The sequence below is a fragment of the Idiotropiscis lumnitzeri genome, chromosome 11 (assembly GCF_059441095.1).
Source record: "Idiotropiscis lumnitzeri isolate Australia: NSW breed Sydney's pygmy pipehorse chromosome 11, RoL_Ilum_1.0, whole genome shotgun sequence".
In the NCBI taxonomy this organism is placed as follows: domain Eukaryota; kingdom Metazoa; phylum Chordata; class Actinopteri; order Syngnathiformes; family Syngnathidae; genus Idiotropiscis; species Idiotropiscis lumnitzeri.
In genome coordinates, this window is record NC_142401.1 from 9,127,626 (window position 1) to 9,155,506 (window position 27,881).

The 27,881-nt window shown below is 42.1% G+C and overlaps 1 protein-coding gene across 1 annotated transcript in view; it reads right to left on the bottom strand.

The window, feature by feature from the left end:
* Positions 1-27,881, bottom strand: part of LOC148327267 (kazrin-like) — an 86,584-nt gene that overhangs the window by 30,533 nt on the left and 28,170 nt on the right. Inside the window, exon 6 of the mRNA XM_088309402.1 lies at positions 23,254-23,467. Coding sequence (XP_088165528.1) covers positions 23,254-23,467 — 214 coding nt within the window. The remainder of the gene's footprint in view (positions 1-23,253; positions 23,468-27,881) is intronic.

The window sequence follows — 27,881 nt, forward strand, 5'->3', positions numbered from 1 at the left end:
AGATCAAGCGTGCGCGAGGAGTTAAAGGGAATAACGAGCTGAGCACAATAATAAAAGATTGAAGGGTTCCAGTGAGAAAAGTTCTCATCAAGCTGCATTATACAGAGAAAGACTAACACTTCCATTGGAGCTATTCTTCCTCTGTGACTTTTATGCTCTGATAGCAGCACACTGTGAAGCGTAGTCAAGGAACGCATGTATCAATAATAGAACTAAAACTAGCTTGTTAGCAGCTCGGGATAAGACAACTACAGATGGAACACATGATGGAACCTGCACATTTTCTATTCAAAGTGAATAGGCAATGTTATGTTTTTTTATTTTATTTTTTTAATCCTATATACGTACTATCGAAGCAACATGTTCCTTCATGGCCAAAGTATGCATTCTATGAGTGCCTGTGGAAAGTGGAGAAGTAGCACGAGCAAAAGCTTCAAAGTTTGTCATTTTAGTACTCGACTAACATTACTATTCCTATCATTATGTCTTGAGATATTTTCTGCCTCACCAATGCCGCAAGTTGCACGATATTGGCACGTTTGATTTTTATATGGCTAAAATTACAGTACTCAATATTGAACGGTATTGGCGACTTTTGCACTCTTACCTTTGCTGCAAACAAATCATGTACTCTTTGACCCACTGAGGGAAAAATAAAAGATTATTTTTGCCACCAAAGCCATTCATTCTCCGTGCAGCACTCGTTGAAACACGTACTAGATTTGAAAATTCCCCCCCGAAAAAAAATAAATAAAAATCCCCAAACTTTTTTTTTTTTTAATAATACAGGACTGCATGTTTTACTATATTTATTCATTAATTACATAAAAAGTTTCATTTTCATAAAATGTTATAAAATCTAGAGTATTATTTGCAGCGGGACTCAAAAACTAAATATTTTTCACCCCCACAGGAACCATTGACAGTTCGTTTTGAGGGCATGAGGTGTCACTAAATTAGCATCTTCCAAAAACATGGATAACGCGTGTGCTCCAAACGCATATGGCGGCTGTTGTGACATTTGGTCCACTTGCGACGATGCAGAAGGACCGCATCGGTGATGAACTTTACTCCACTATGTTCACAAAGGCGAGTGAGTTAGCCTTTTCATATGCAGATTTTGAATGACGTGCAGGAAAAAAAAACGCAATAACATAATCGTAAAACCTTTGAGTGAGTTGATTTTTGTTAAACTTAATTTTGCTTTCCTGCTGAGCAGTTTTCTGCCTCCTTTAAATTAGATTTTTTTTTTTTATGTAAAAGAGCACTTGGCACAGGAAAACAGAAATCACGATGTCAGTTTAGTTTTTGTTTGGTTCAAAGGAGACCTCAGACCTGTGAGGCAGTCGCGCTAACCGTCGAGCAACGCTGTTCTGCCTATACATCAGTATGCCAAATAAAAATGTGCCTCGGAAGAATTGCATCGAAGTACGCTATTCCTCTGCAAGATAAAGTGCCCATTGTGGAGAGTGTCGCTTGGAATGCGACTTTGGGAAATGTGTTAGCGCAAATAAAATGGAGAGAGTGACCTTGTAAGCCACACGATGACTTGCATTCGCAGCCGGCGCGACAATAAGTGCTAAATCTTGAAGGTCATTGCTGTCCCGCTGACTCAGCGTTTCACTCTGCAATGTCTCAGCAGGAGCTGGAGATCATCACTTACTCCTCTTCAAGACCAACGACTTCTCGCGTAGCGGAGAAGCACTTTGCAATACAGCATGGCCTCTAATGCCTTCGGAGCTTATGTGAGGAATTGTAAATTAGCGAGCGATGTTTTATACACTCCATAAACACGCCAGGCTGCTGCTGCTGCTACTCGTCTTCATGCATTTTACAAATACTGCAGCTGTTGTTAAAGCCTTGGTGTGTTTTCCAAGTTGCTGTTTATTTGTTGAAAGAAATACCAAAGTCTCAAAATGATCAGCTGTAGAAAAACATGATTATTATTTTGAGGCTTGAAATGATTTGCACATCTGCCTCATAGTCAGCTCAGGCCCTATTTTCCAAAAGGTTCATTGGAGATTCTAAGTGTCAACAGATGTGAATGTGAGTACGGATGCTTGTCTATAGGTGGCCTGTGATTGGCTGGCGACCAGCCCAGGCTGTACCTCACTTCTTCACCAAACTACCCAGGATGAAGATCGTTCCCATCACATTTGTTTTGTGCAGTGTTCGGGACAGGATAGGACGCAAAGAGGATGGCAGCCAGGTTCAAGCTTGGCATATTTGGCGCTGGTTGCTAAGCGACCCAACAGCAAGTGGCTCGGTGCCTTTTCTCGCGTGTCTGGACATAAAGTAGGCTGCAGCTCGGCAATTTAGATTTGTCACGGTTGAGCCCTGGCTTTACTTTTACTGAGGAGGACGAGGAGTCGACGAGCGGCGGCAAGAAAAAGGGATCGGGTTGATGCGATTATTAAGTAAAGGCAGGATATCGGGAATTTAGGCTCGTCAGTGAGGTTGGATTTGGGATTTAGAGACAACGTCGAGTTGTCAAGTGATCGAAAACCGGCGTGACACCGGCCCTCGAGGGACAGGATTGAAGACCTCTGATTTAGGGTCTTCACTGAGCCTAACTCGCATGTTTTTGGAATGTGGAAGTGAGTCAAGACCAGAACCCAGAACCTCTTGACTGCGAGGCAGACATGCTAACGACAATTCTGACGTGCAAGGAAGAATCATCTGTGTTTGCTCCTTCTTCGTTCTTTATTTCAAACCCAGGGGGATCCATATCACAGAGTAACAAAGAAAACTAAAAACTAAATAACCCGAAAGACATAATCCCAAGCCTTCCCCGGTGATAAAAATCAAACACGTCCTACCTTATTCAAAATATGCAAATAAGTGTGAAATGATGCTTCACTTCCACAAAACCAACTCATTTGCAGCTCGAGCACGATCAAAAACTTTGCTCATCATTTCCACCACTGATCATAGTGTGCTGATAACAGGCATGGTTATTCATCTTCATCAGAACATCATCAGCCCGCATTCATCGTGACAAAGCCAGCTCGTTGTCACCGCAGACACAGCACACGGGGACTACAAACCGGAGGTGGACGCCATCCAAAAAGCTCCTCCAACTGTCACACGCACAATAGGCCACTGACTTTAGTGCTCCGCTGAGTGATTGATGTCATCTCATTAGCTGAAGGAGTACCAAGTATATGTCAGTACATTCCCTCCTCAGCCTCCTTCCTTCCTTCCCGCCCCTTCGCATCATCCTTCATCAATCAGCTCTTCTCCGTGGATTAAAACCCCCAAATCCCTCAGCTCATCTAGCGTGTCCCCCCTCTTTGGGATTTGCTCTTCTTTTTTCCTGGTGACTATTAAGATTCCCCGCCAGTCCCGAGCGCTCAAACTCCTGCTGCTGATAGATGTTCTCCACCCTCGCACTGTCACGCTGCCTCTAATGGTCCCGCCAACCCCTTCAACAAACGCCGCCCCCGATCAACATCGCTTCGATCCGCCATTGACAGAGGCGAGACTCGCAATTGTCTGGAAACAGCAAAGAAAATACGACGAGGCGAGGACAGCAAGGATGATTTATTTTATTTATTTTTTTTTTTTACAATAACAGCAAAAATTCCTTCGTCACCTCACCGAGGAATCCAGTGTCAGTGCGACTAGACTTTAAAATCAATCTGCCTATGAATCAAGATTGCTACCATACCTCAAGGTCTGCTTCAGTACACTGCCATACTTTTATTTGGCAAGTGGAACAAAGGCCGTCTCGAAATTGCTTCATTTCTTCTGCAATATTATTTTACCCCAAATAAATGTCCATTGAGAATGGTTTCCCATTTTCATGTTCTATTAAACATCTGCACAAGTCCTTCAGAAACAAATCTGCCCTAGAAATTTTATCCTAAGGCGACTTAATGTGAATCTTCATACAGGCAATGCTTCGCTGTAGAGGTGTGACGATTAATCGAAAAATCGATTTAAAAAAAAATAATTGATGTTAAGTTTGATCACAAAAGGAATTGAGATAACAGTCAAATCTATTGTACACTCATTTATTTTCATATTTAATTGTGGCAAACAACAAAACACTGATAAGACAATAATGTAGCTAAGCAGTCAAAATTATAAGTTCATTTTCCATTTTTGTCATGTTATAAAAAGTTACTGTTTGTGACAAGGACAAAATGCAGATGTTAATAATATAAAAAAAAACATTTGATTATAAAATGAGTCATTCATTTTGTTAAAAAAAAAAGAAGAAAAAATATAGCTTATCGGTTAGAATCGAAATCGGGAACTGACAATCAAATTAAATTGGAGCTTTAGTGAATCATTACATCCCTGTCAGTGAAAGTTTAGAGACTGATGTTTCACCATAAAACACAAAGTCTAATAACATCACTCTATAATTCAGCCCCCAAAGCTTGTTTGACTTGGCAACGTGAATTTTGGTAGAAATGTCGATCACCAAAACACCTACAAAAAAGTCGAAGTATATAATTGAGGTGTGGTCGATGTTAAAATGGAAAATGGCTTTTCACAGTACGTGATTCTCACACTCAACCCCACAAAGTCCGAGCTTGAGCATACGTCTTGTGTGTGTTGAAATTCCCGGTTCCCGATTCATTGCCACTCAGAAGAGATTTTCCAATTGCCAAACGTGGACTCGAGTGCATCTGGTGGGACAAATGCCCGACTTGCCCCATCTTCCTTTTTATACCTTATCAATAAATATCGCATGCTTCCTGGCGGTCAGCTAAGACATTTTGAAACAATAATGACATTTTTGAACTGCCAGATTCAACTCAGAGGCACGTCCAAGTCCGCTGGGGACGCTTGGCAGCTTTTTATAAATGAGCTGAGTGAATTTCATTTTCCTAAACATTCCGAGGGAGGACCTGTGCATGTGGAATATTTTTTTTCCCCCTCACTGAAAAGTCAAAGATTTGAATGCAGGAGACTAATTTAACATGAAGGCTGCCTGACATTCAGTTGGACCCTCTTATGTGGAGCGGACCACGACTTTGGCTTTGACAAATATTAGTTCAAGTCCTTAATTGGTATGATTATGACCATTCTCATGGCACATGAGTTAAGCCTCATATTTCTAAGTGAGTATCAAAGTGTTTATGAGAATTTTGGATTTGGTTTTAAGCCGTGTACGCAAAACCAGCCCAGTGATTGTTGACTGCTCGAAGTAAAATGACTAACTTAGATCTCACAATTTTTTTAATTGATGGCTGCTTTTTAGTCATATGTTCTTTTGATCCCGCCAACATTTCACTGACGAATAAGCAGACGCAGTCTCAGCCAGCCACAAGTTTTGACATCATTTTGTTTACAGACAACATTGATAAGTACCAAAAGGGTGACGAGTTCACTCTTTGAAAACAAAACCACAAAAGCAAAGGCGGAAAAGTAAATTGGTTGTACAAAGTAGTGCAGCAAAGCAAATTGAAGTTAATTCAAAGTCACAAAGAAATTTCAAGTGTTGAGTATGGCTTGGAACAACTTGACTTTACTTTCACCTCGTCAATTAATAGAAAATTCCCTGAGACACATGCCAGAATCTTGTGGAAAATCTTTGCAGAATATGTGACAGCAACTTCCTCTAAAAAAGCATTTGCAATTGTAACAGCCACGCGTCTGAATATTTTTGTCCATTTAGTGGACCTCGAATATCTTAAACCAGGAATTGTAAATATGTGATGTAGTTTTCATCTATTTTTGTCAGGGTATTGTTTAACTTTTTTAGGGGTGACTACAAATGGCAAAAAATTTACAGAGAGGACGATTTCAAACCAAAATGGCAGAATTCCTTCGTTTACCAAAATTCATGTCGTGTAGTGAAATTGGCTTTGGGGGCTGAATTTGGAGTTCAGTAATCAGAGTTTCCTGTTTTATGGCGAGTCAGGCTACCACAATGTCAAAGCTCATGGTAAAAATCCCGCATCATGCAAATTTTTTATAGGTGAAACCTTGAAACAAAACTTAAAAAAATCTCCAAAACCTAATGTGAAAAAATTGACGTATCTTAAATCAGTGCCAAAAACAATTTTCTAATTCAAATAGTTTAAGAATTGTCAGACCAGACTTTTGCGTTATAATCCCTGCTCTGTATTCAATATAAAACACATGACGCAAGGGGGCAACGAAAACAGCAGCAGCACAGGCAAGCACCCAACATGTTCCAAACAGTTTCCGTCATCGTGAAACAGAGCAGAAAGAGGCCAGAAAGCAAAAGTGCCATCTAGTGGGGCACAAAACAGAGTGCCCCTAACATAGCATCACCGCATCAGTGACACCAGTGTCTGGATTTATAATGCCAGCGTGCTATCTGAGTCGCAATTATTGTTAGATGTCTCACATACCCTACACACGCACGCACACACAAGTCCACGAATTGGAGATCACAAGGTTAATTTACAGCAGAGTACGTGTGCATGCGTGCAGATCTCAACGCAAGGCCACGGAAAACATACAACCTCGTGAAATGGGAGGTCACTGCACTCCAGCTGCCTGAAACACACACACACACACACACACACACGCACACTTGCGCGCACGTGTTTCTTTACCTCTCTGCTTGTCAGAGGCACGCAGGTTCCACGGTATACAACTGGGCCGCGGCATCTTCTGGGCGTGCGACATAAAGTCCATGTCAGTTCTTCCTGTCATGTGCAGTGATGTTCACTCCTAACGCTCTCATGACAGGGCGGGCGGAGCTTGAGCTTACTTGTGCCCAGATGTGGCACAGCTTAGCACGGGAGCGAGCGAGCCCTCGCATCACTTTCATCCCCACTCGCCTCGACTTTCCTCACAAAGCCCACTAAAGCTTTTCACCTCGGCGCGGACCCCCGACTGATTGCTCCCGTACGGGGCAGATGCTATGCTGCGTTTCGAAGTTGCTCACACTTCTGGAATCGGGAGGAATCTTTTAAGTGACGTACAAAGTTAGCATATCATTGCGGCAATACAAGAGACGCAATGACACATTTCAGTAGAAATTGCATCCGAGTGCTGAAGAGATGATGGTAAAGTAAAAATTGTGTAGATCGATGATTGTCAAAAGTGTGGTACAAGTTCTTCCTCAGTCATATGCAAAAGAATCATTAAGTAAATTTCAGTTGTATTCAATTTTGAAGTACTACATGTTTGTATTCTCTTTGTTTTTAGACATGTGGTGAATTTAGATGTTTTCATTTAACTTTTGGGTATCGTACATTTGAATGACATCGTTATTTGAGTCAATGTCTTCAATTTTAAACAGTGCAAATGTTCAAACAAGATGACAAATTATTTTTAGATATAAAACTACTAAAGTATCTATTTCTTGCCAACAACACTATTATGTTATGTTGGTCGTGATGACCACCGTGATGGTGGTAGTTGGAGTATTTTCGAGGTGTTGTAAAAAGTTTGACAACCACAGCTGTAGAATCAACTGAAATGTACAAAACAGAATTTGACTTTGAAAGCGTGTGAATTTGTTACATTTTCCCAATAATTTTGGAATTTCTATTCATGGAAAATTGAGATTTTTTTTTAAAGTTCGATTGGGGGGGGATTAAAAAATTTAATGATTTTGAAATGGTGAATTTGATATGAATTTTTTAAAATTAATTTGGGCATGTCTTCAAAATGTGGGATTTTTCAAAAAAAGACTTTCTCAAACAAATATTGAACCAAGGCAAGAGGATTTCTCTTGAATTTTTTCTTGTGTTCTGAAAAGTTGAAAAAAAAAATGACGTGATTATGCTAATAGGCAAAGCACATTCGAAAGAGTTCTTGGTATGAGGCAATGCAAATGACACGCACAAAAAAAAAAAAAAAAACCTCCCACAGGCTCAATGGAAAGCGAGCATTAGCAAATTTGTCGAGGCAGAATTCATTAAAAAGTCATTAGACAGAGCAGGTGTGCCTAATGATGTGACTCGCACACCTCACCACACGCAGCTTATGTGCAGCCGGCTGGCGACCGCTCATCCAGCAACTTCTCATTCAAGCCAATGAATCTCAGGAGGTGCGAGGGTGCACAACAACATCCTTATTATGGCCCGTGCGTCTCTCGCCGAACTCCGCAGCTCATTGGGTCGGTAAAAAACGTGCTTGTTTTTTTTTAACCTTTCAGCTTTCAGCCTGCCTCTTCCACATCATCTGTCTCGCCACTGCTTCCATTTGCCTCTAAAAATATTCTTTCATCAACAGCACTGCATTAAGGATTCTAAATCATTGTGGACATATGCTGCGGTTTAACACGAAGGAGACAGAAAGCATCACAGGAGAAGAGGCAGAGCACAACACTTACAAAAGCCTTCACATTTTCAGTCCCCCCCCCCCCATCTGTAGCCGCACGGAATAACAAAGGCGCTCAAGTTTATGGCACCTACAATGAACGCGTACCGAGTGGCTTTCAAAATGTCCAAACTGTTTTTCCGCATGAGATAACGAAAGCTACACTAGATGTCCCTGAATTCCCACGTCGTCACTTGTAAAAGATAAGTGGTAATTTGGGAGAACCTTTTTGATCTCAAAGCGGCACGTCTGCCGCACAGATGAGACGTCCATAAATTGGGCTTGCATGTTACGTTCAATAAAGACTGCAAATTGAACGGCATGACCAATATGGATTTCGTAAGGCCAATACAATTTTGAGAGCAGAATGAATGAGAAAAAACTGATTAAAAAAAAATAAAATACATATACATACACAAGTTGTGATGCTTAACTGCATTAAAAATAAAGAGAGAAAAAGGGGAAAAAATGAGTAAAAATTAAAAAAAATCCATTTTTTGTAGATTTTTAAATTTCAATTTAATTTAATTTAAAGAAAAAATAATTTAAAAATTAATAAGGTTTATTCATTTAATATTTTTCAAGTTCGGCGGGCCGGATTAAAACGTTTAACGGGCCGCATGAGGCCCCCGGGCCATATTTTGCCCACACCTGGTCTAACGCTTCACAGTGAACGGCATGATGCCCAACTGGGAGTTGTTTTTTTTTTTCCTTTTTTTTTTGTAAATCCAATCTTTTTAAGTACTCATTCACATTATTAGGAAATGTGAATGCAATGCATCCGACAATTGACACGTGGGGAAGTACATGAAGTACATATCTGTGGAAATCTCAATAATTTAGTGCTTGAACCGACTGGTCTCCCCACATATTCAGCTCCTTCGTCTGCCATTGCTTTTTGCACCAGTGCGACATGAGCGTCCAGACTGCAGTTGCGTCGGACACAAATCCGATTTAGATCCACATAAGAAAGGGGCAAAATGAGCAGGATGAAGCAAAATCTTATAAAGGCCTACCCCACGACACAACTTGTAGTGCTGCCGGGGTCTCCAAGCTTTTTTCATCGAGAACTGCATATTAACATGAAAAACAATAATATCACATGCAGTAGGAATAAACATAAAAATAAGACTTCATTATCCCTGTAGTACAGCTGTCAGATGCTCACTCTTACAAAACATAATACAAATTACTACGACCTCTATATTATGTTTCTTTCACGCAAGGGGCCGCACCTGCTGCTTGCTCGTTGAGGAAAGAAACCGCAGATTGACAAACGATAGTCGCCAAACGCAGCGGTAGTCGTTTTTTAACAAAGGCAAAGTCGCTGTGGATCGCTAAAGTCTCTGGGTCGGTTTCGAACAACGTTGCAGTGAGTGGTATTTTCACTTGAAGATGGCTGATTAGCTCACTTCACTATCAATCAAAGTCCAGCATTGATCCAATGACCGTCCCGTTTCGCGCAGCGGAACAACTGACTATGAGAAGCAGTCGAGACTCAGCGTCAGGTAGTTTAAAGCTCCGTGGCGCTTCAGGCAATGAGAAGGAAGTCATATTAGTTACCTGTCATAAGTAGCTGGTTATAAACTAAAGATGAAGACATTTTAGCCTATATTTAGTCAATTAAATATATACACAGCAGTACATATTTCACTACTTTTATGGGGGGGTGAGGGCATTTGAGGGTTTTAGAGCGAACCCGGATAAAAGTTGGATGCATCAGGAAGGGCATCCAGTGTCAATCCAATGCCAAACATACGGTATAAAATCACCCGATGAGACGTGCCCCTAAAACGAAAAATCTCACAGACTGCAGTGTCAACAGTCCACCAATGGAGGGCAGTAATAAACAGTAAAAAGGGTAATTGAGTGATTTTAGATTTTGTACAAGGACGTATGTGGCCTGTAAATGTCTGTGTGGATGGCATACAAAGGTGCCGGCAATGCCTCGGGGCAAAAAATGTTGCGGTGACTATTTTTGCGGCCGACTTCTTTTCCCAGTCCTAAACATAGCTTAAATGTGACATATGCAACTGGATGCATCTAGTCTAGGGTGTTCCTCACCTGTCTCGCAAAGTGAGTGTGAATGGTTGATTGTTTATATGTTCTCTGCAATTGACTGGCGAACAATCCAAGAGTGCGCTTCTTCTTCCAAAAGTCTGCTGCGATAAGCTCCAGCTTGTCCGCGACTCTAATGAGGGCAAGCCCAACACAAAATGGATGTCTGGATGGATTTTTGGCTCAGCAGCAGAATGACTGGACAGATCATTCCGTCTTCCCGTAAAACGCTTCCAAACAGACATCGGCAGAGCGAGAACCAGTTGCTTCTGCAGGTGCTTGCACACCTTTTCATTTATTCATAAAGTGTGCACAATGTGGGCTAATCCCTCACAGGGCCCATGTTAAAAGGTCAAAATGTGGGCTAATTAGGGGAAGATGTAGAGATTAACAGGAATTAGGGCTCGACTGGAGCCACACATTGACTAGTGGGAACTTTAATTGAGTCCAGATGAAGCGTGACCTGAGGAAGGAAAATGGCGCCTATCGGAATGAACGGACGAATCTCTTACTTTGAGCCAATTAGGGGTAACGACATATTGGGAATACGTAAAATATCGAAGCTGCTTGGAAAAGGTCAGGCACTTTGTATTTAATGCAGAGCAGTTGAATCCATCCATTTTTGATGGAATTTAGCCTTATTAGGTTTGCAGGTAAGCTCCAAGTTGGTCAAGACTGTTCTAATAGCTTTCCTCGAATATGATCTAAACTGAGTCGTCTTTACAGGCGTTTGTCTTTGAAACAACTCTCAAAACTTCCGCAGTACATTTAGTTCTGCCCACAAGCACCACACTCCAGCAGTGTTGGTTTGCAAGACTCAGTGGTAACTTGAGCGGGGTGTTTTGTTTTGAGATGATTTACAAAAGATGCACGGCTCATATGGTACACGATTTGAATTTGGCTTTGCAAAGTATGCAAATTATTTGGAAGTAAATAAAATTGAGTTCAAATATTTAACTGCATTAAAAACATTTCTAATATGTGAAGGATGAGTATATTTTCGGCTGATTTTGTCAAAGTGTCCCTTGTCCACCAGGACAGTTGGCGCAAATAAAGCCATGTTCTAAAGGTACTGTACCTGTAAATTACTCCCACCGCCCCTTTCACCCCCATCCCTCGCGCTCTAATAACACCTTAATGATGCTACGGTTACGACAGCACCGAGGCATCGTGCTTTATGGACTGACCCCAGAATCAATTCAGCAGCATGCCGAGCCTATTAATGGACATTCTCATCTTGTCTCATAAGCCAAAGTGGCCACTGGAGCTCCTGTCGGACCTTGCAGTGGACACCGTGCAGCTCTGCGGCACACAATAACGGCGAGGTAATAGAGTCGCTGTTAGCTGCTGATGCAAGCCGACCATAAAAAAAAAAAAAAGGATCATCGCAATCTCTGCAACCACCAGGCTGCCGCAGCACAAAAGCTGTAGATTGTTGCTGGAAGAAAGAGAACATGATGGTGGGATGGCTCGCAGGATTCATTAGTGGTTTGAGAGCACATTCCCCAACAGAAAGTCGCGAGTCGACCGTCTCGCAGGCGGTTACTCTGGAGAATTGGCGGGGAAAGCCCCCCCGAATGTGAAAAAAGACAAAACAAAAAGGCTGCACTTCATCTTGGAAGTTTTTGGTGGCCATGTTTGAATGGAAGTCATTGTTCAGCAGCCAGGATGGAAGATTCCATCGCTAATGTTGAGAAGCCTCAGTGAGACTTTGAAAGATGACCCAGAAACATCTACTACTGAATTCAAATATGAAAAATGTATAATAAAATAACATAAAAAGCTCAAGCTGAAACATTAAGAGCATAAAAGCAAAAAAATAGCAAAGAAGTAAAAGAGTCAGATGAATAACAATTTGTAAATAGATAAATAATGAAATAAACAGGATGCATGGCTAACGCGCTAATTGGAGAATGAAAACCAGCCTTTGACTCTTAAATGTTTCATTTTCTCAGCTCTTGAGCGTGAAATTGGGACCCAAAAATCTGCATCACAATTGCGCTGGGTTGCCTTAAAATTCAATTTGGGATTAGCCACATTGAAATGGATTAAAATGTTTATTTCTATATAACCAAGGGTGCAGATTGAGCCTGGCATGAAAAGCAGACGCTAATGAATTTGTTTTGTTTAATAGGCCCATGTTAAGGAGCAACATATCCTACAAATAGAAACTTCCATTCATCGGAAAGGCTGTGATTTTTCGACATTATAGCTGCTATTTGGAGGTTTTTCATTTGAATGGTGGAACTCAGCAAAACTCACTTCACAATAAATTTGGCAAACAGTGAGCAATTTTTAAATTAAAAAAAAAAAAAAAAAAGCTTCAAGCTATTCTTAGTTGAATGTAGACAATATTCTTTTCTTGGCGTTCGTCAAACTAGCGTGAACAGTTTTAATGGTTGCAAACAGTTTGTTTCGTCACCATCAAGTATAAAATCATGTTTTTCCCATCCTGTGAGGGAAGATCTGAAATATGAATGAGGGGAAGTGCATTCATGTAACGTAGTAAACTCATATCTCAAGGCGCCACTGCAGCTTGAAAAGCATTAAGCAACACGTGCACGCAACTCGTGTGGAACATCTGCTTCGAGGGCAAATGTAACCCAAACGTGACATAAGTCTCCAGGAATGCAATACGCACAACTTCGACTGTATGTGTGTGTGTGTGTGTTTGGGCTGGGTGGGGGGCTTGGGGGGGGTGCGTGTGTGTGTGTCCGCGTACACAGCACGGCCACTCTAATTGGCGACCTGATAAATATTTGTGTAAAAACCTCTCCGGTGGAGGTGAAAAGAGGTAGGCAGGCTTTGAGCGCTAATGTCGACAGGCTGCACAGCAAAAACAATCAATCCAAATGTCAACATTTCATGCATGAGGAACATGAGGATGCACAAGCGCAAACATTTGAGGTGCAAATGAAGGCGGGAATGTGACCGCCTGCAATATGTACTCTAATGTTTACGTGACAACAAAGTTAGAAAAGCCTGAAAAAAAAAAAAAATAAAAAAAAGGAAATGCCGCAATGTGCAATGGTACAGCTCCACCAAATCTGAAAATGGACCGCACACGTGTGTAGCGCAATGACATTTTTCACTTAAGTTACCGTAATTTAACTAATATGACTCAAGTAAAACCATAGAGTCGTCCTTCAAATGCTTATTTGAGGAAGAGTCCTCAGTGAAAACTCTGATTCGTTAATTTTTCGAATACCAGATGAATAAATAATAGACAAAAATCGAAAACAGGAATGTGCAATTTCAAATGTCGTGTTTCTCAAGTTCTAAGTGGACTTTTTGTAGGCTCAACCGCAGACGTTTTTACGGAGCGGTGGACAGCGCGTTTTGATTATTGCAGGTGAGCAGGAGCCTATCGCTGAAGTCATTATGGAATTCTGAAACAAGTCACTCGGGCCACATGCAGACCATGCACGGTCATGTGACTGCCTGACTAGGTTTGATTGGTCAAATGGAAACAAAGTCAAGGATGGCCGAGTGGTCTAAGGCGCCGCGTTCAGGACCCAGTCTCCCCAGGAGACTTGGGTTCGAATCTCGAATTTCCCCATTGTGGGACTAATAAAGGGCATCTTATCTTAACTCACAGTCCCGTTGGATCGGTGAAATAGAGTCACGTGATACTCGTCTTTCTGACAAGCCAAAGAAGATTGCGCAAGCCATTAAAGAACTACAAGAACACAGAATAAGCTACAAGCACCTATTTTCTCTGGTTCTAAGATCTAAAAGTTTAAATAAAATTGACAAAATAAAGTGTCGATAATTTCCTTTGACTGACTAGTGTGAACGATACAGAGAGGCATTAGAACGCCATGGAAAAGGAGCATTTCCGCACTCTGCTCAAAAGTGCAAATAGTGAACGTTACATTCATCATGGCAGCGTCAGAAGTGTTCTGCTTCTTCTCGACCGTGCAGGGATGTCACGCTTTGGTGGAACGACTGCCGGAGCGCTGCGCTTCCTCAAAAGTCATTTCCCTCCACGCCGACTCCATTTTGCGCTCGGGGGAGGATTTAAACGAGCGGCCGGGGCAACAACAATACCTACTGCAGCGGCGGCGGTGACGGCGGCGGCGGAAGCGCTCATCACTGTTAAAGCAATGAGGCGTTTGAAATGGATGTTGGCTGGCTGGCTGGCTGCCGTTAGCTCTGTTTCAAGTTTGAAAAGGATTTGGATGATTCCAGGTGAAATGTGCAAAGCGGGACGCGGCAAAACTCCCACACACTCGGGGGTGTCAAGCTCCTCATCAAGATGCGGTTAGTGATTGAAATTAAGGCTTGAAGCTTGCGTTAGAGTTTCCAATTAGGGTTTTAAGGCGAGGTGAATGTTTCATACCAGAAAGTTGGAATCTGGAGCTAAAGTTAGCATATTAAATGAAGTTTTCAAGGTTGGCTTCAAATTAGGGTTTCAGGCAAAAAGTGGGGTTTCGGGCGTGGTGTTGGGTTTCGAGTTAGGGTTAAAGGAAAGGATAGCGGCTTCAAATAAGCCCTTCAAGTCAAGTTTAGGGTTTCATTTATGGCTTCATTTCAACAAGGGTTAGGGGTTTCAAATTAGGGTTTAGAGCAGGCGTGGGCAAACTATGGGCCGGGGGCCACATGCGGCCCGTTAAACTTTTTAATCCGGCCCGCCGACTTGAAAAATTTTTTTTATTAATAAACCTTGGTCAAGTTTTATTTCCTAAATACTGTGGCGTGTCAAAGACATATATTTTGTTGTAATGCTTTTGTGCATTTTCATTTAAAATTAAATTTTTTTTTTTTTTCTCTGATGAGGTGAGGTTAGCAAAACACTCCATCCATCTGCTCCGGTCCGCCCCCCTTGTCAAATTTTAGAACCCAGTGTGGCCCGCCAATCAAAAAGTTTGCCCACCCCTGGTTTAGAGCCAAAATCAAGGTATGAATTTGGGATTATAAGGCTGGCTGCCTACTTGCTAGTTACTGATCTACTTATATATAGTACCTCTTTACTGTTCCTATCTACCTACATACATAGAAATCTACTTACTTAATTACTTAGCTACCTTTGTTAGCTACCTGCCAGCCTACTAACCTACCAATCTGCTCTACCTACCTACTGACTTTCTTGCTTACCAACCCATCTACCTACCTATTTAACTACCTGCCTACCTTCTTATCTACTGACCTACAAATCGACCTACCTTTGAAATATCAGTAGTGCCTTACATTATTGCACAACACCAACCATTTCTTAACTTCTGCAGTCCAAAGACAAGACACGCTGTGGTCATCCCCAAGTTTCCGTTAACCACCCCAACTGGCCTCACAAACACATATGAAACATGAATATCATTTCTGCACTGTGAACGTGCAACTCATTCAAGCCATGCAAACAATAGCCAAACGCTTCCTGAGCACATGAAAGTACATTAGCGGCGCTCAGCTGTACTTCAAACCCCGCCCCAACCCCCGGACGGCCAAAATGAAGAGATCAAGGTTTGGTGCGGGTCAAAGCGCACACGCGCGCACACACACGCAGGCCCCCTCTGACAGTCTGCAGCGCTCTGCCAGGTCAGCACAGGCCTTGTATTCCATTACAGCAACAACAAATAGCCGCTCATCAGTTATTCATTAGCCATTAATCAGAAGTGAAATGACCGGTGTTCCCGTAAGTACTTTGAAAAACATTTTACATGTGCAGGAAGAGTCAAGATTTGGTCATAAAATAATAGAAATCATGATTAAGTCAGTGAATGAGAGCGATAAGTATTGTTTTTTTTTTTGTAATGTAATGCCACCGAGGTCGTATAAAAAAAAAAATCAGAGAAAGTAATACAGAGCTCTAGGGTGGACCCAATTTGGGAGCACAGGCACCCTAATTCCACAATGGTGCAACTAAAAAAAAATAAAAAAAAAAAGAAATCAGAGGTTGCACCATGTGCAACCTGCCGATGGAGGATGGAAAAAGTCTCTTCGACTATAAAGCCTCACTCAACAGACGCACATATCATGGTCTCATCCAATCAGAGATAGTGAAGGGTTGGACCCTTCTCAGATTGGCTTCGGTCGGTCCAGATATTCTTGTACTTTTGAAATAACGTTTGAATGAATTGGAAAAAAATCTGCGAAACATTGAAGCCGCGGAAAGTGAAGCATGAAGTGGCGAGGGATTACTACATATACGTATTAGGGTTACGGTGATCAACTAACCCCTTCTTAGAAGCGTGAGTGGAGGAAGTGTGGCATGAAAGAGGAAGAGCGAGGGAGTAGAGTCAGGGAGGGAAAGTGAGGGGCCGCCTCTCTCCTGGCTATTGTTTGGACACAGTTACTCTCACGCTGCGTTGACCACAGATGGGGCGTGGCTAGCAGAGGCCATGCAGGGAATACGACAGCGTAGGTGACGCACGATCAAGTATCAGAAGAACCCGTAGGGGAGCTCCAAGTGCAGTGCATACCTTCTTTTGCATGGGAGCGGGCGCTCCCAGGAGAGCTTTGGGATAATAAAAAGAGTGACAACGGCGTTGGCGGGACGGCAGTGGGTTCCAGCTTGTGTACATAGAGAAGTAACAAGAGACGCTGGGCCTCCTGAAAAACTCAGCCCACATGGGGAGAGAAGGAAGAAGATTGGTCGCCGCAATGACTGTGGAGCCGAGTGCATTAACGGCACTTTGGCGTCTCTGCTGCAGAGATGATCACAGTGTTAAGAGGAGGACACTTCATCAACACTCTTTTACTGCACAGGGTTTTAAACGCTCACACTTCATCATCCGCTTAGATCCGTCAGGAGCATGGGACATACAGCTGCTGTAAAAGTTGGAGCTGCAAACGAGTAATGTACAAAAGAACTCTGGCGTGTGGAACTGGTGATAAGAACATCACTACTGAGCGATCTCGTAGTAACATAAATCATCATAATTGCTTGAATGTTTGCCCAATATTTGAATTTGCGAAGGCCAAACTGTGAGTACTCAAGGATTCACTGTATGTAATGAATCCAATTCAAAGGAATCTTTTTTTTTTTTACTTCATTCAAAATGTTGAAATGCCAGGTTAATTAAACTAAATTGAAAATACAAAATAAACTCATTTATTCATTAAAATTAATTGCGCATGGGCAGAGGCCCGGTTGTTAAATGTATTTAATTTCATTTAAACATATTAAGGACGTAGGAAATAGCTGCCTTCAAATAAATAATGTAACTTTTTTTAATGAGAAACTTTTATTTTATTTTATCTAAATTAAAATGTGGAAGCCCTTTTCTTTAAGTTCAATTTAACTATTTAATTTTTTATTGTTATTATTTTTTTTAAACCATACTTCATCCTTGTGAGCTCAGTCCTCCCGCAAATCCTCCCTGGTGTCCTTCCTTGACCTCCAGCAACCTTGAGAGGACCCCCCCCCCCAAAAAAAACATTGTGACCTAAAATGACATCTTCAATCCGTTCCCAGTCAAATGTTTGTCTGCATTGCTCAGGTAAAAGCATCCTTGGGTAATCTCTGGCCCACTAGCGCGGGGTCGGTCACAAACAGATCAATCATTGCAATGACTCATCCGAGCCATTGTCTCAGCATCCCAACACTTATCTGGCAGCAGTCGACACGTGGTGATATCCCACCGGGAAAGCTCACGTTTTCGCACACACCTCCGATGCTCATTAGGTATGGCAGCTATGCACTCCACTGGCTGCTGAAGCATCTGAGTCATTTAGGAATATTAAACAAGGCCTTGACATCCCTATGATGGATTCACAGTGAGGAGCCAATGGAGAGGATGAGAGGTGAATTCATTACTGAATGCGCTCACCTATAAAATGCACCTTGTAAATTAGCTCGTCACTGAGGTGGTACCCTCAAAGGTTCTGCTTTTATACCCTTGACATTTCACTTATCGCTTGGGAAACATACCTGTGCTTTTTACAGCCAGCGAGAAGTTACAAGGGGTTACCTGGGAGATCAATAATTAGTTCTCCGAGCTACTGCACGGACACGCCCCCCCCATCACAAAACGAGGTCTGCTGAAAACGAAAGATCATCGGATACCTGATGATAATAGTTGCATAACTGTTTTTATTCTCCCCTTCTTCCTGTCAGGTGAATAATATCTGTTGGCAAAGATTTTGAATATCGACATATATCGACTAAAATGTGTGGTTTTGAGAATATTCTCCTATTTCCTGAGCTAAATAAAGGACTTGAAAAATTTTCTAGAGGATCATTAGCTAACAAGTGAATTATCGCAACACTTTTAAATAATTGATATCAAATGAATGAAGATTTATCAACATTTAATATGGCTTAGACCCCTTTAATACTCACGTCTTCATGATGAAATGCTCTACACTGCATGCTCATTGGCTGACACCGACAGCAGTGCTATAAAGTATATTCTCACGTCTGGCTCCAGATAGTTTTGACTAAAAAAAAAAGAAAAAAAAAAATCTTTCTTAAAACAATTTGGGGTTTGAACAATAGATCCCAATCTCCTCTTCCTTATTAAAATTGTCACCTTATTTTACTGAGCAGTCAGGACAAATCTGCATCTACATCTTTTAGCCAGCGCTACATTGCGATAATCTTAATCGCAATAAATTTCTTGTACTATGATGAAAATTGCAAGTCCCCTTTTATGTTGACAACATTAAAAAAAAAAGAAAAAGAAATTAATTGTTTCCATGGTCACTGAGATGAAGTCTCACAATATACATGATGCATCATATTCTCAGATTCCGCTGTAGCTGCAGCTTATCCAGGAAGAGGCAGTCAAAGGAAGAGGGGGAGAAAGTGCGTAAAAAGTGGCGCTGTAGTTAATCCCGATGAAGGGTGAAATTTCGGGGAAGCGATTTAATCCGCCGTCCCCCGTGATGAGTTCAGCAAGCAGACCGAAGGCAATGCGGGGTCAGAGAATCTTCTGGGCATCTGTCATGGATGTTAAGGGGAAACGAAACATGGCACAAAAGCCAGACATTTTGGCAAAGGTGTTCAGAATCAAGTCATGCATATTAAAGAAGCCGTTTGATGAGAGACAACAAATGGACTAACAAATGCGCCTGGACTCACGAAGGCATGCATGATCTTTCTAAGCCGGTGGACTCATCATATCATAAGCCAGTGGTGTCCAAACCACGGCCCGGGGGCCATTTGCGGCCCGCCATCCATTTTTTTAGCGGTTCATACCATGTACTAAGAGGGTGTCAAAAAATATGTGTTGCTACTACTAATAAATTTGTTTATACACAATAGAGCTTTTCTAGACAAGCAAAGAGACAAAAATTATTTATGACTAAATTAATAATACAACTTCTCTTCAAAACATTGTGGTGAATAAAAATTCAATTTGGAAGCCCAAATCGTTTCTTCCACTTTTTTGCTCCGTTTCAAGGTCCAACTCATAATGACCCTCGAGAAACTGTTTGAAACGGAAATCAGACGGCTTACTCTTGTTTTGGTTCTGAATATGGAGGTGGGATGCAGTCGCTTTTAGTGTTGGGGTGGATCGAGTCTAATAAGATACGTGGCCAAGATCACCCAAAAATCTGCCGAAAGCTGTTATGCATCAATTTTTCTTCTCGTTTTTATTTGTGGCTCTCAAATGAAAAGGTTTGGCCACCCCTGGTTTGAGGTCATGTGTCAGCAATTCTCACTTGATATAAATTAAACAAGAACTCCTTCATGAGGGATAAAAATGCAAATGCCCTTTTGCATAATTGTCTTTAGTTTAAAGGGGACATACAATACTCGGGAAAATTGACTTCATCAATGTCTTGTGTACAAACAATTGGGTGTCTGGAATGTTTGCCTACACATCAAATTGAAATGAAATTAAACAACCAAATGAATTGCGTACGTAACCACAGCACATTTCTCCTCCCATGAAATGAACTGCTATGTGTTTGTGCATACCTAAAAATATAGCGTGTGAAGTGCTGTCTCAGTGAATGAAAATGCTTACTGTCTAGTGAGCACTTTTACTCCCCAGATTCTAGCGCTGCTCCGGCCTGTTCAATCACCTCACTCCACCCCCAGGCGTCATGGTAACAAAAGACAGGCTCAACATTGGCCCTGTATAAATAATGTCTAATTATTGGGTATTCCCAAATAATGTCCATGGTCTATGAAAACATTATGTAAAAAAAAAGGGAAAAGTGCAGCTCATCCATGAGATAAAAATAATTATTTTTATTATTATTTTTTTTTTACAAACAAGGCAAAAGTGTTTCCAACGTGTCTTGCCAACTCAGGCCTGTGTCACTGTGATCACCACAAGAGTACAACTGGGTTTGTTTGGCTCCAGTCACCTGACCGCTGGCCCTCGCGTCTGGGAACAGGAAGTGTGACATCACCGGCATGACATTCAGGAATGTGGGAATGTCAGGCTCTCACAACAGCGAGAGAATGGAGGAACGCCGACAGCGGGGTGGACACAACACAGAGGATCGTCTGGAATCAAGCATGGAGTGACTTTTTTTTTTTTTTTTTAAGCATTAGCCTTTGTGATCATAGCTCCGAACAGAAACATGTCAGAGTTGTGTGTACCTGCTGCGCAAATGAAGTCTTAGTTCATCCGTATAACCGACGCTGAACTCAAAGACGACAACACCACAGAACACCACAAGATGAGTCAGCAATGACAAACATCTTTATCTTCTCACATGACATGTCCAACCCTCAACGGGACTTTTACATGGATGGCAACAAGCAAAGGGGACCTCAGAGACTCGCTGAACAAATTTGGTACATTATGTCTTGGCGTGCAATCAATATTGAAATTATAATCAGGATACAATGCTGTTTCAGTCCAGGGTGTCTAATGCCCACATGTGCTGTCCTAGCTGAAAAATAACTGATAAAAACATCGCCGATTAGATGTCCGCACTTTATAAAAAAAAAAAAACAAAAAAAAAAAAACATCCTTCCTCATGAAAGCATTGCTGTGGTCTATTGCAATGTTTGATTGCGATTAGGGTTAGGGTTAAAAGTCCCATTGTAACCTTTCTTTCCCAAATCTGTTTTTAAGTATCGGTATCCACCTATTTTACTCGTGTTGGTATGTGAAAGCACAGATTTCGCAGAACACTGGGGTTCACTTGTATGTCGTTCTATTTCAAATAAAGACGTCTGCTTTTACTCAAAGAGTTTGTTTTCTTTTCTTCAGGACGACTGATATTGTGAATCATCACTGAACGGCTGTATCGTGATGCCATCGCTGTGGTTGGATGCATTGGAATTTGGTCACACAAACGCCGCTCCACTTTGAACGAACATGTCTTTTTGTTGTAAATGTTCCTGCATCAATTATTGCACAATCGCTATTTGGTGAAATGATAATCAATTAAGCAACATCATCTGAGATGACCTTTTAGAAACTAATTCAGTTCGTGGTTTGCTCATTGTTTTTTAAAAGTAAAAGTAAATCTTTGCAAATGTCTTATTTAGAAAAAGAACACAATTTCTGATGATTTAGGTTTGAGAGCACTTTTTAACTAATTTTTAGGTCCAGAATCCAAAGCTCACGTCAGGTTTTTGAGCCATAGGCTCCCCGTTTTCTTAAAACATGAAATAAATGTGAATGCACTATATGTAAATGAGACACTAAATTGGAAGAGTTGCAGGCTTTGAAAACAAACAACAACAAACAAAATACAGAACACAACAAAATGGAATTTACAATGGAATGCCCACAGTGACAAAATTAAGAGAAAAGCTATCACTAATCCTCTTTGCACATATTGATAGTACTGACCTAATGGGCGCTGCACACACCTCTCACTGCACTGCCTCAATTGTCACTGCACTAACAAGTTGTCACGTAGCAGAAAATGAGTCCCATTGTAATAAACAGCCAAGTTTTACAACAGCTAATCAGTAAAATATTGCTGCAGAGAAAAAAAACTTGACATTTGAGAAAAAAAACAAACTGACTGCAATTTTGAAATCGCCTTGCCAATTTTAGTTTTAATCAGCAATAATTTCTATCCGGACAGATTTTCTTGTGTATGCAAGTGATCAGTCTGCTTTCATTGAGGACTACAGAAATCAGAATATAAATAATGCGAAGAGGCTGAGATCAGAGGATTTGGACAATTTTAAGTTTAACAATAGTTGTAAATGATTACTCAATGACTAAAACAGCTCATGATTAATTTCATACTCGTTTGGTTGTCCATTAATTGACCTCTAATCTCAAGTGTCAGATTTAATACCGCATAAATAAATGCAGCATTATAGTCGACAGTCTGAACTTTGCTGCGGCAGCCCTCAATCTCAGTCGTTTGAGCGATGCGTTCACTCCGCCGTGTGTATTTTTTTGTACACTGGTTTGAAGTGTGTTCAAACCAGGGCGAGCCGGTAGTGGAAAAGCAGAATGACTGCCCATTTGCACAGCATGGTCGACTCACTTTTGTTGCTTTTCCTTTGGAATCCACTGATTGTAAATGCCCTGCAGGTTACTCATAGGTCATGCAGATTTGACATCACCTGAATTAACTATTATCCTGGCCACTTTGCGGCAGCAGCCACACTACCTGTTGCCCTTTGTCTTCACTTGGATGCAATTTGTCTCGCTTATCATGACCAACACATCGTCTCATTCTGCTTCATTATGACACTTTTTAGCATGTCTCACTTTGAAATGCCCCCAAAGGAAAATGAATGGACGGCAGTGAGACCAAAGCGGTAGGTATCGATTGAAGCAGCCAAAACTATTCCATAGACGACTTTGGCTCAACTTCCCGAAGCTGTTTGAGATTCCAGAGGGATGCAAGCCCAGCAGTGGCCTGGGAAAGCCAACCCCCAAAAACCGGCGCGAGTCCAGCTCATCCCCTCCCAATAAAATCTGTTCCCCTTTAGCCTTCCATGCAGTGGAATAATACTAGCAGCATTCCCAAAATGCTTCCCAGGTCCCTCCAAAGACAGACACATGTTCTCACTGTGACACAAGCGGCAGGAGACACCAGAGCTGAGCTCTCACTCACCCCGGTAGCGGAGGCTGTCAGCGTGGTGCTTGTGCTGCCGGTGGTGGTTGTTCTCCAAGGCGGTCGTGCTGCCGGCTCCCAGGCCGGCCAGCCTGCAGTTGGTGGCCGTCAGCTCCGAGCGCAGGTTGCTGACTTCGCGGCCGGCCGAGCGGATGGCCCCGTCGATGCGGCGGGCCAGCTGCTTGTTGTCCTCCATCATTTTGAGGATTTTCCCCTGAGGAGAGGATCCACACAGAGGAGCGGCATGTTGTTAAAGTTGATAAGAGGATACCGGTGGCAACTGCTCCACCTGCGCCTCCACCTCTTTGCTGATAACTTAAAAGAAAGAAAAGCCGCTGTCCGCCCAGGGAAGGCGTCTACGCGCTACTGCATCATTGGCACGTGAGGGCAAAGAAAAGAAGGAGAATGAGAAGAAGAAGGAGACGGAGGAGAACGTGCTGTGAGCAGCTGCTCTCAGAGAAGGAGGGAGTGAGATGACATGCAGCCTTTGAGCGGACTGTACCATGTGCTGCAGGACCGGGGGGAGGGAAAGTGTGCGAGAGAGCGAGCGAGCAATACAAAGGTGGGGCGGGACGAGGGGTGCACTGTAAAAACTAAAATTGAACCAAGATTATCTCAAATCAAGGCAAAATATGCTTGTTCTTTGCCAAGATATTTCTTGACAAGCATATTAAAGATCTAATTACTGGTTATGAGTATGTTTATCTGAAAACAACACATGCCACAATTCTATCGGTGCAGTTTTAACACGAGTTGAGAGCAATGTTCAATTGTTTTAAGAAAGCTTGCCAAATTGAATTCTCCTTTTTTATAGGCTGCTATTTTTTCTGAAATCTACTAATCTATTCCTAATGTCATTATTTTAAGAACCCCCCACCCCCTTTTTTTTTGCAGTGATGCATTCACTGTGTGGAATTAAAGTGTGCTGTGTCTCCCACACGCTTGTGGCGTCTGTTACCAGTTAGTGAGTTCGCTCTGTGGGTTAAAAAAAAAAAAAAAAAAGTTTCTTCTCACTCAGTCCCACTCTCTATGAGCCCCCTTTGACGAGCACTCTCCCACCCCGCTGTCTTTGGGTCTCTCACGCCCCCACCCACTCTCGCCATCCACTCCACCCACGTCCAGTTCATTCCATTATATATTCATCTCTTTTGTCCTGGGAAAAGTGCCCCCCCCCCGCCCCTCCCCCTCCCATGTCGGTGGGAGAGGAAAGGCACGGGAAGGGAGGGGGGCTGAAGGCGCCCAAGGGGGAAACTTTTCAACTGTGAGTGTAAGAAAGAGTGAATGAGGCCCATTGAAGCGCAATGGAGAACAGTCAGACGGATTACATTCCAGCGAGCGAACAGAAAGTGTCGCCATCAGTCTGCGTGGACGTAAAGTTCCATCAAACACGCAAACAAACAGACTGATGGATAGAAAGACGTTTTGCGGGGACGTGGTCATTTGACGCTTCGTTTACAATGTATGACGATGCACAGGCTGTGAGGCTTCGCTGAGGAGGAGTAAACGTAATGATAAGCGGGTCAATTCTGAGCATTTTCGTCAATTAATAGAAGGTCGCTTCTAAAAGGTCATCCTGGGTGATTATCCTGTGGTGTAGCGTGTGTAAATATTGAAGGCAAATTTGAGCTAAATTTGAGCATTTTTGTTCTTTCCCATCAAGGTCAGCAAAAGGCCTGATTATCAATTTCTCTAAAAGATCATCCGGAGTGACTGTCACGTGGTGTAGGGAGTGTTTGGAATAATTTCCCCTCTGTGATCTGATAGCAAAAGACAAAAAAATAATAACAAATATGATGAAAATCTAGCCAAATTCAAGCAGATTGCATTAAAAAAAATCCTGTGATTGATCGTTACCTGAACAAGTGGCAAAATTGCCACCCATTGTGATGAAAAAGGTGGCGGATTTAGTTGCTTAATCCATATTGTAATGTCAACCAAGGCGAGCCTTCATCGGACTCAAAATGCGGCGGCGGCGGCGGCAGGGAATGAACAAGCTGTGATGAAGCATCAAGGCCTCGATTTAACTTTGTTCGGCGAACACACGAGAGCCTCCCGCAAGGCTTCAACACCTGCGCTATGTGTCAACAATTATCAAGAATCTCAATGACTCAAAGTGTTCAGGACGTTAGAAGATCTTTAGTCAGCGCAACTTGAATTGATGAGATTTGACAGTTGTGTTAAATGGGATGGGAAATGGGATGTCTACCACTTGGCTGAGATATTAATCTTAAAGCCTCAATCGGGTTTTTATAAATTGCAGACAATCAAGATCCATTTGTGATTTATTAGAAAACCTTTTCTAAGCCTTTCTCGGTGGAGTTCTCCTGCTCTCCTGGAACATTCATTTTCTATATAATACAGAAGCAAGTATCAGATAGTCCTACAGACAGGTGACAGTTTTTCCTTTTTAATTGGGCTTAGAGAGTGTATGTCGTTGGGCGTCACTGATTCGGCCTCACAATAGGTGGCCATGCAAGTGTGGTGCAACCATAACAGAAATAAGATGCTGATTAACGTCAAAAGTCAAAAATGTATTATTGCTTCAGTTGCTGTGTCGTTTGCATGTCTGATCCCATCCCATGTCAGCGGATCATTATCAAAAGTCTAGACAGCGTCTGCTTGGTGGCGCATTGGTGATACAGGACACAATGCGCTGTCCCGCTTCAAACACTGATGATGTTATTTCCAAGCAAACAAGTTCAGTTGGAGCCACGTGAGGCGGTGCCCCCCCCCACTGCGGAACGTTCGGAAATGAACGATCGGAGCGGGTGAAAGGTCGCAGCCTGTCCCAGATACACGTCAATAAGCGGACAGGCACTTTAAAAAACGCGTCATGACCGGCGCAAAGTCACGCATTGTCTCCTTCGACAGTGCCACTCACTTTCTCTGCACGTGTTGGCACTTTGTTAACGGCTTGAGTTTAATTAAGTGTATGGAGGGGAGGGAGGGGTGAATGTGGCGTTAACAAGGGCTATTGAGAAACAGTCACTATGAACGTCTGCTTGGCTTAATTGAATATCGACTCAACCTCCATAGCAACGGGACGCTTTCCATTTTTAATCCAATAGCAAAAAAGTGATGTCATGCCATGCTCAATGAGTTACACTGCGTAGAAATCCCATATGCTTAACATGACTTTATCTTCAATATTACAGGAATACGTGAGTACAAGTATGAATATATTTATCTATACAGGACGAAAAAACGGGCAGGTTAATCCTTATTAAGAATATTTTATTTAAAATGTCCTCTTATATATTACTGAGGATGCGGCTGTGTTCAGAAATCACCAATCAAATTCAACCTTATGCTAAATGCCTGTCAGCACACACCTGCCACTATTTTTAAGTGCTCAGCTAGCGGATTGGGTGGCAAGACGCAAGCCTTATTTCACCAAGACTGGCTGCAATTTGCAAAAAAACACTTGAAATCTCCCAAAGACGTGCGGGAAAATGTGTTAGGGTTCGATGAAAGCGAGGGTAAACTTTATGGCCAAAATTCCAAAATGTTTGCAGCATCATATCTACCTAGTGAAGCGTGATCATGGCAACATCATGCTTTGTGTCTGTGTGGACTTATGAACAGTTCAGAAATTAGAAAGGAAATGTCAGGAAAAGCCTACTATAACAACTGAATTACATTTAGCGTTCATCATTGGGTTTTTAAATTAGTTGTGTGCTGAATGACGTTTGTTTGGATGGGTTTGGTTAATTCTGAAAAGCACCCTATTTCTGTTGTAGGAGGGTGTGTACACTTGTGCAACCACATTATTCCAGTGTATTTTTTACTTTCCCCCTCCCAAACTTTTTTTCCCAACTGACTTGTACGGGTTATCATCATCATTATTATCATTATTATTATTATTATTATTATTTTATATCACAATAACCTGACATTAGAACGGTCATGTGCAGATTATTTTATATCCAGAGAATATACATTGGTCTTTCAAACCAGTGCATGTGGTTGGTGGATTAAGTCGATGTTCCAAAGTGTAAATGAAATATTCGTAAGGCTTCCCATCTTAAAGTGTAGCAGACAATCCCTGTGGCGGCTGTGAGATAAGTCGCAGACGCAATCATCAGCTGTCAAACATGCAGCAGCGACTTGCACCCAATTTCCCTTCCCAATGCTTGCAAGTGGTGTGGTGCCCAGCCCGGTCACAACAAACACTTACTGCTGCATCTATGCTTGGAGATAACAGTGCTAGGTGCTTTGCAATGAAACACGATGAGGCGCAAGATAAAGGCTTGACTGCAGGCCCGAGGGATGGAATGGAAGACAAGCTCCAGACAAGGAGGGGGAGGGAGGGAAAAGACTGCTCTAAAGACCTCCAGGAGGAAATCTGCTCATCTTTCCTGCCTCATTTCACTCGGTTCTCACTTGTGGCCCCTGCTGGCTAAGCTGTGGAATATCTGAAGACATTGTGATCCGGTCTCAAGCTGCCTTCCATTGGAAAAAAATCATTTGTCAAACAGCATTTTTTGTCCGATCAAGATTTCTATTGTCGTTAACTACAAATATGACCCATAAAAATGGGGTTTCAGTCTCAAAACATAGTTTTTTTTGTTTTTGACATGGACATGGACACTGACACTCATCAATACACTAGAAGCACAATCCTGAAA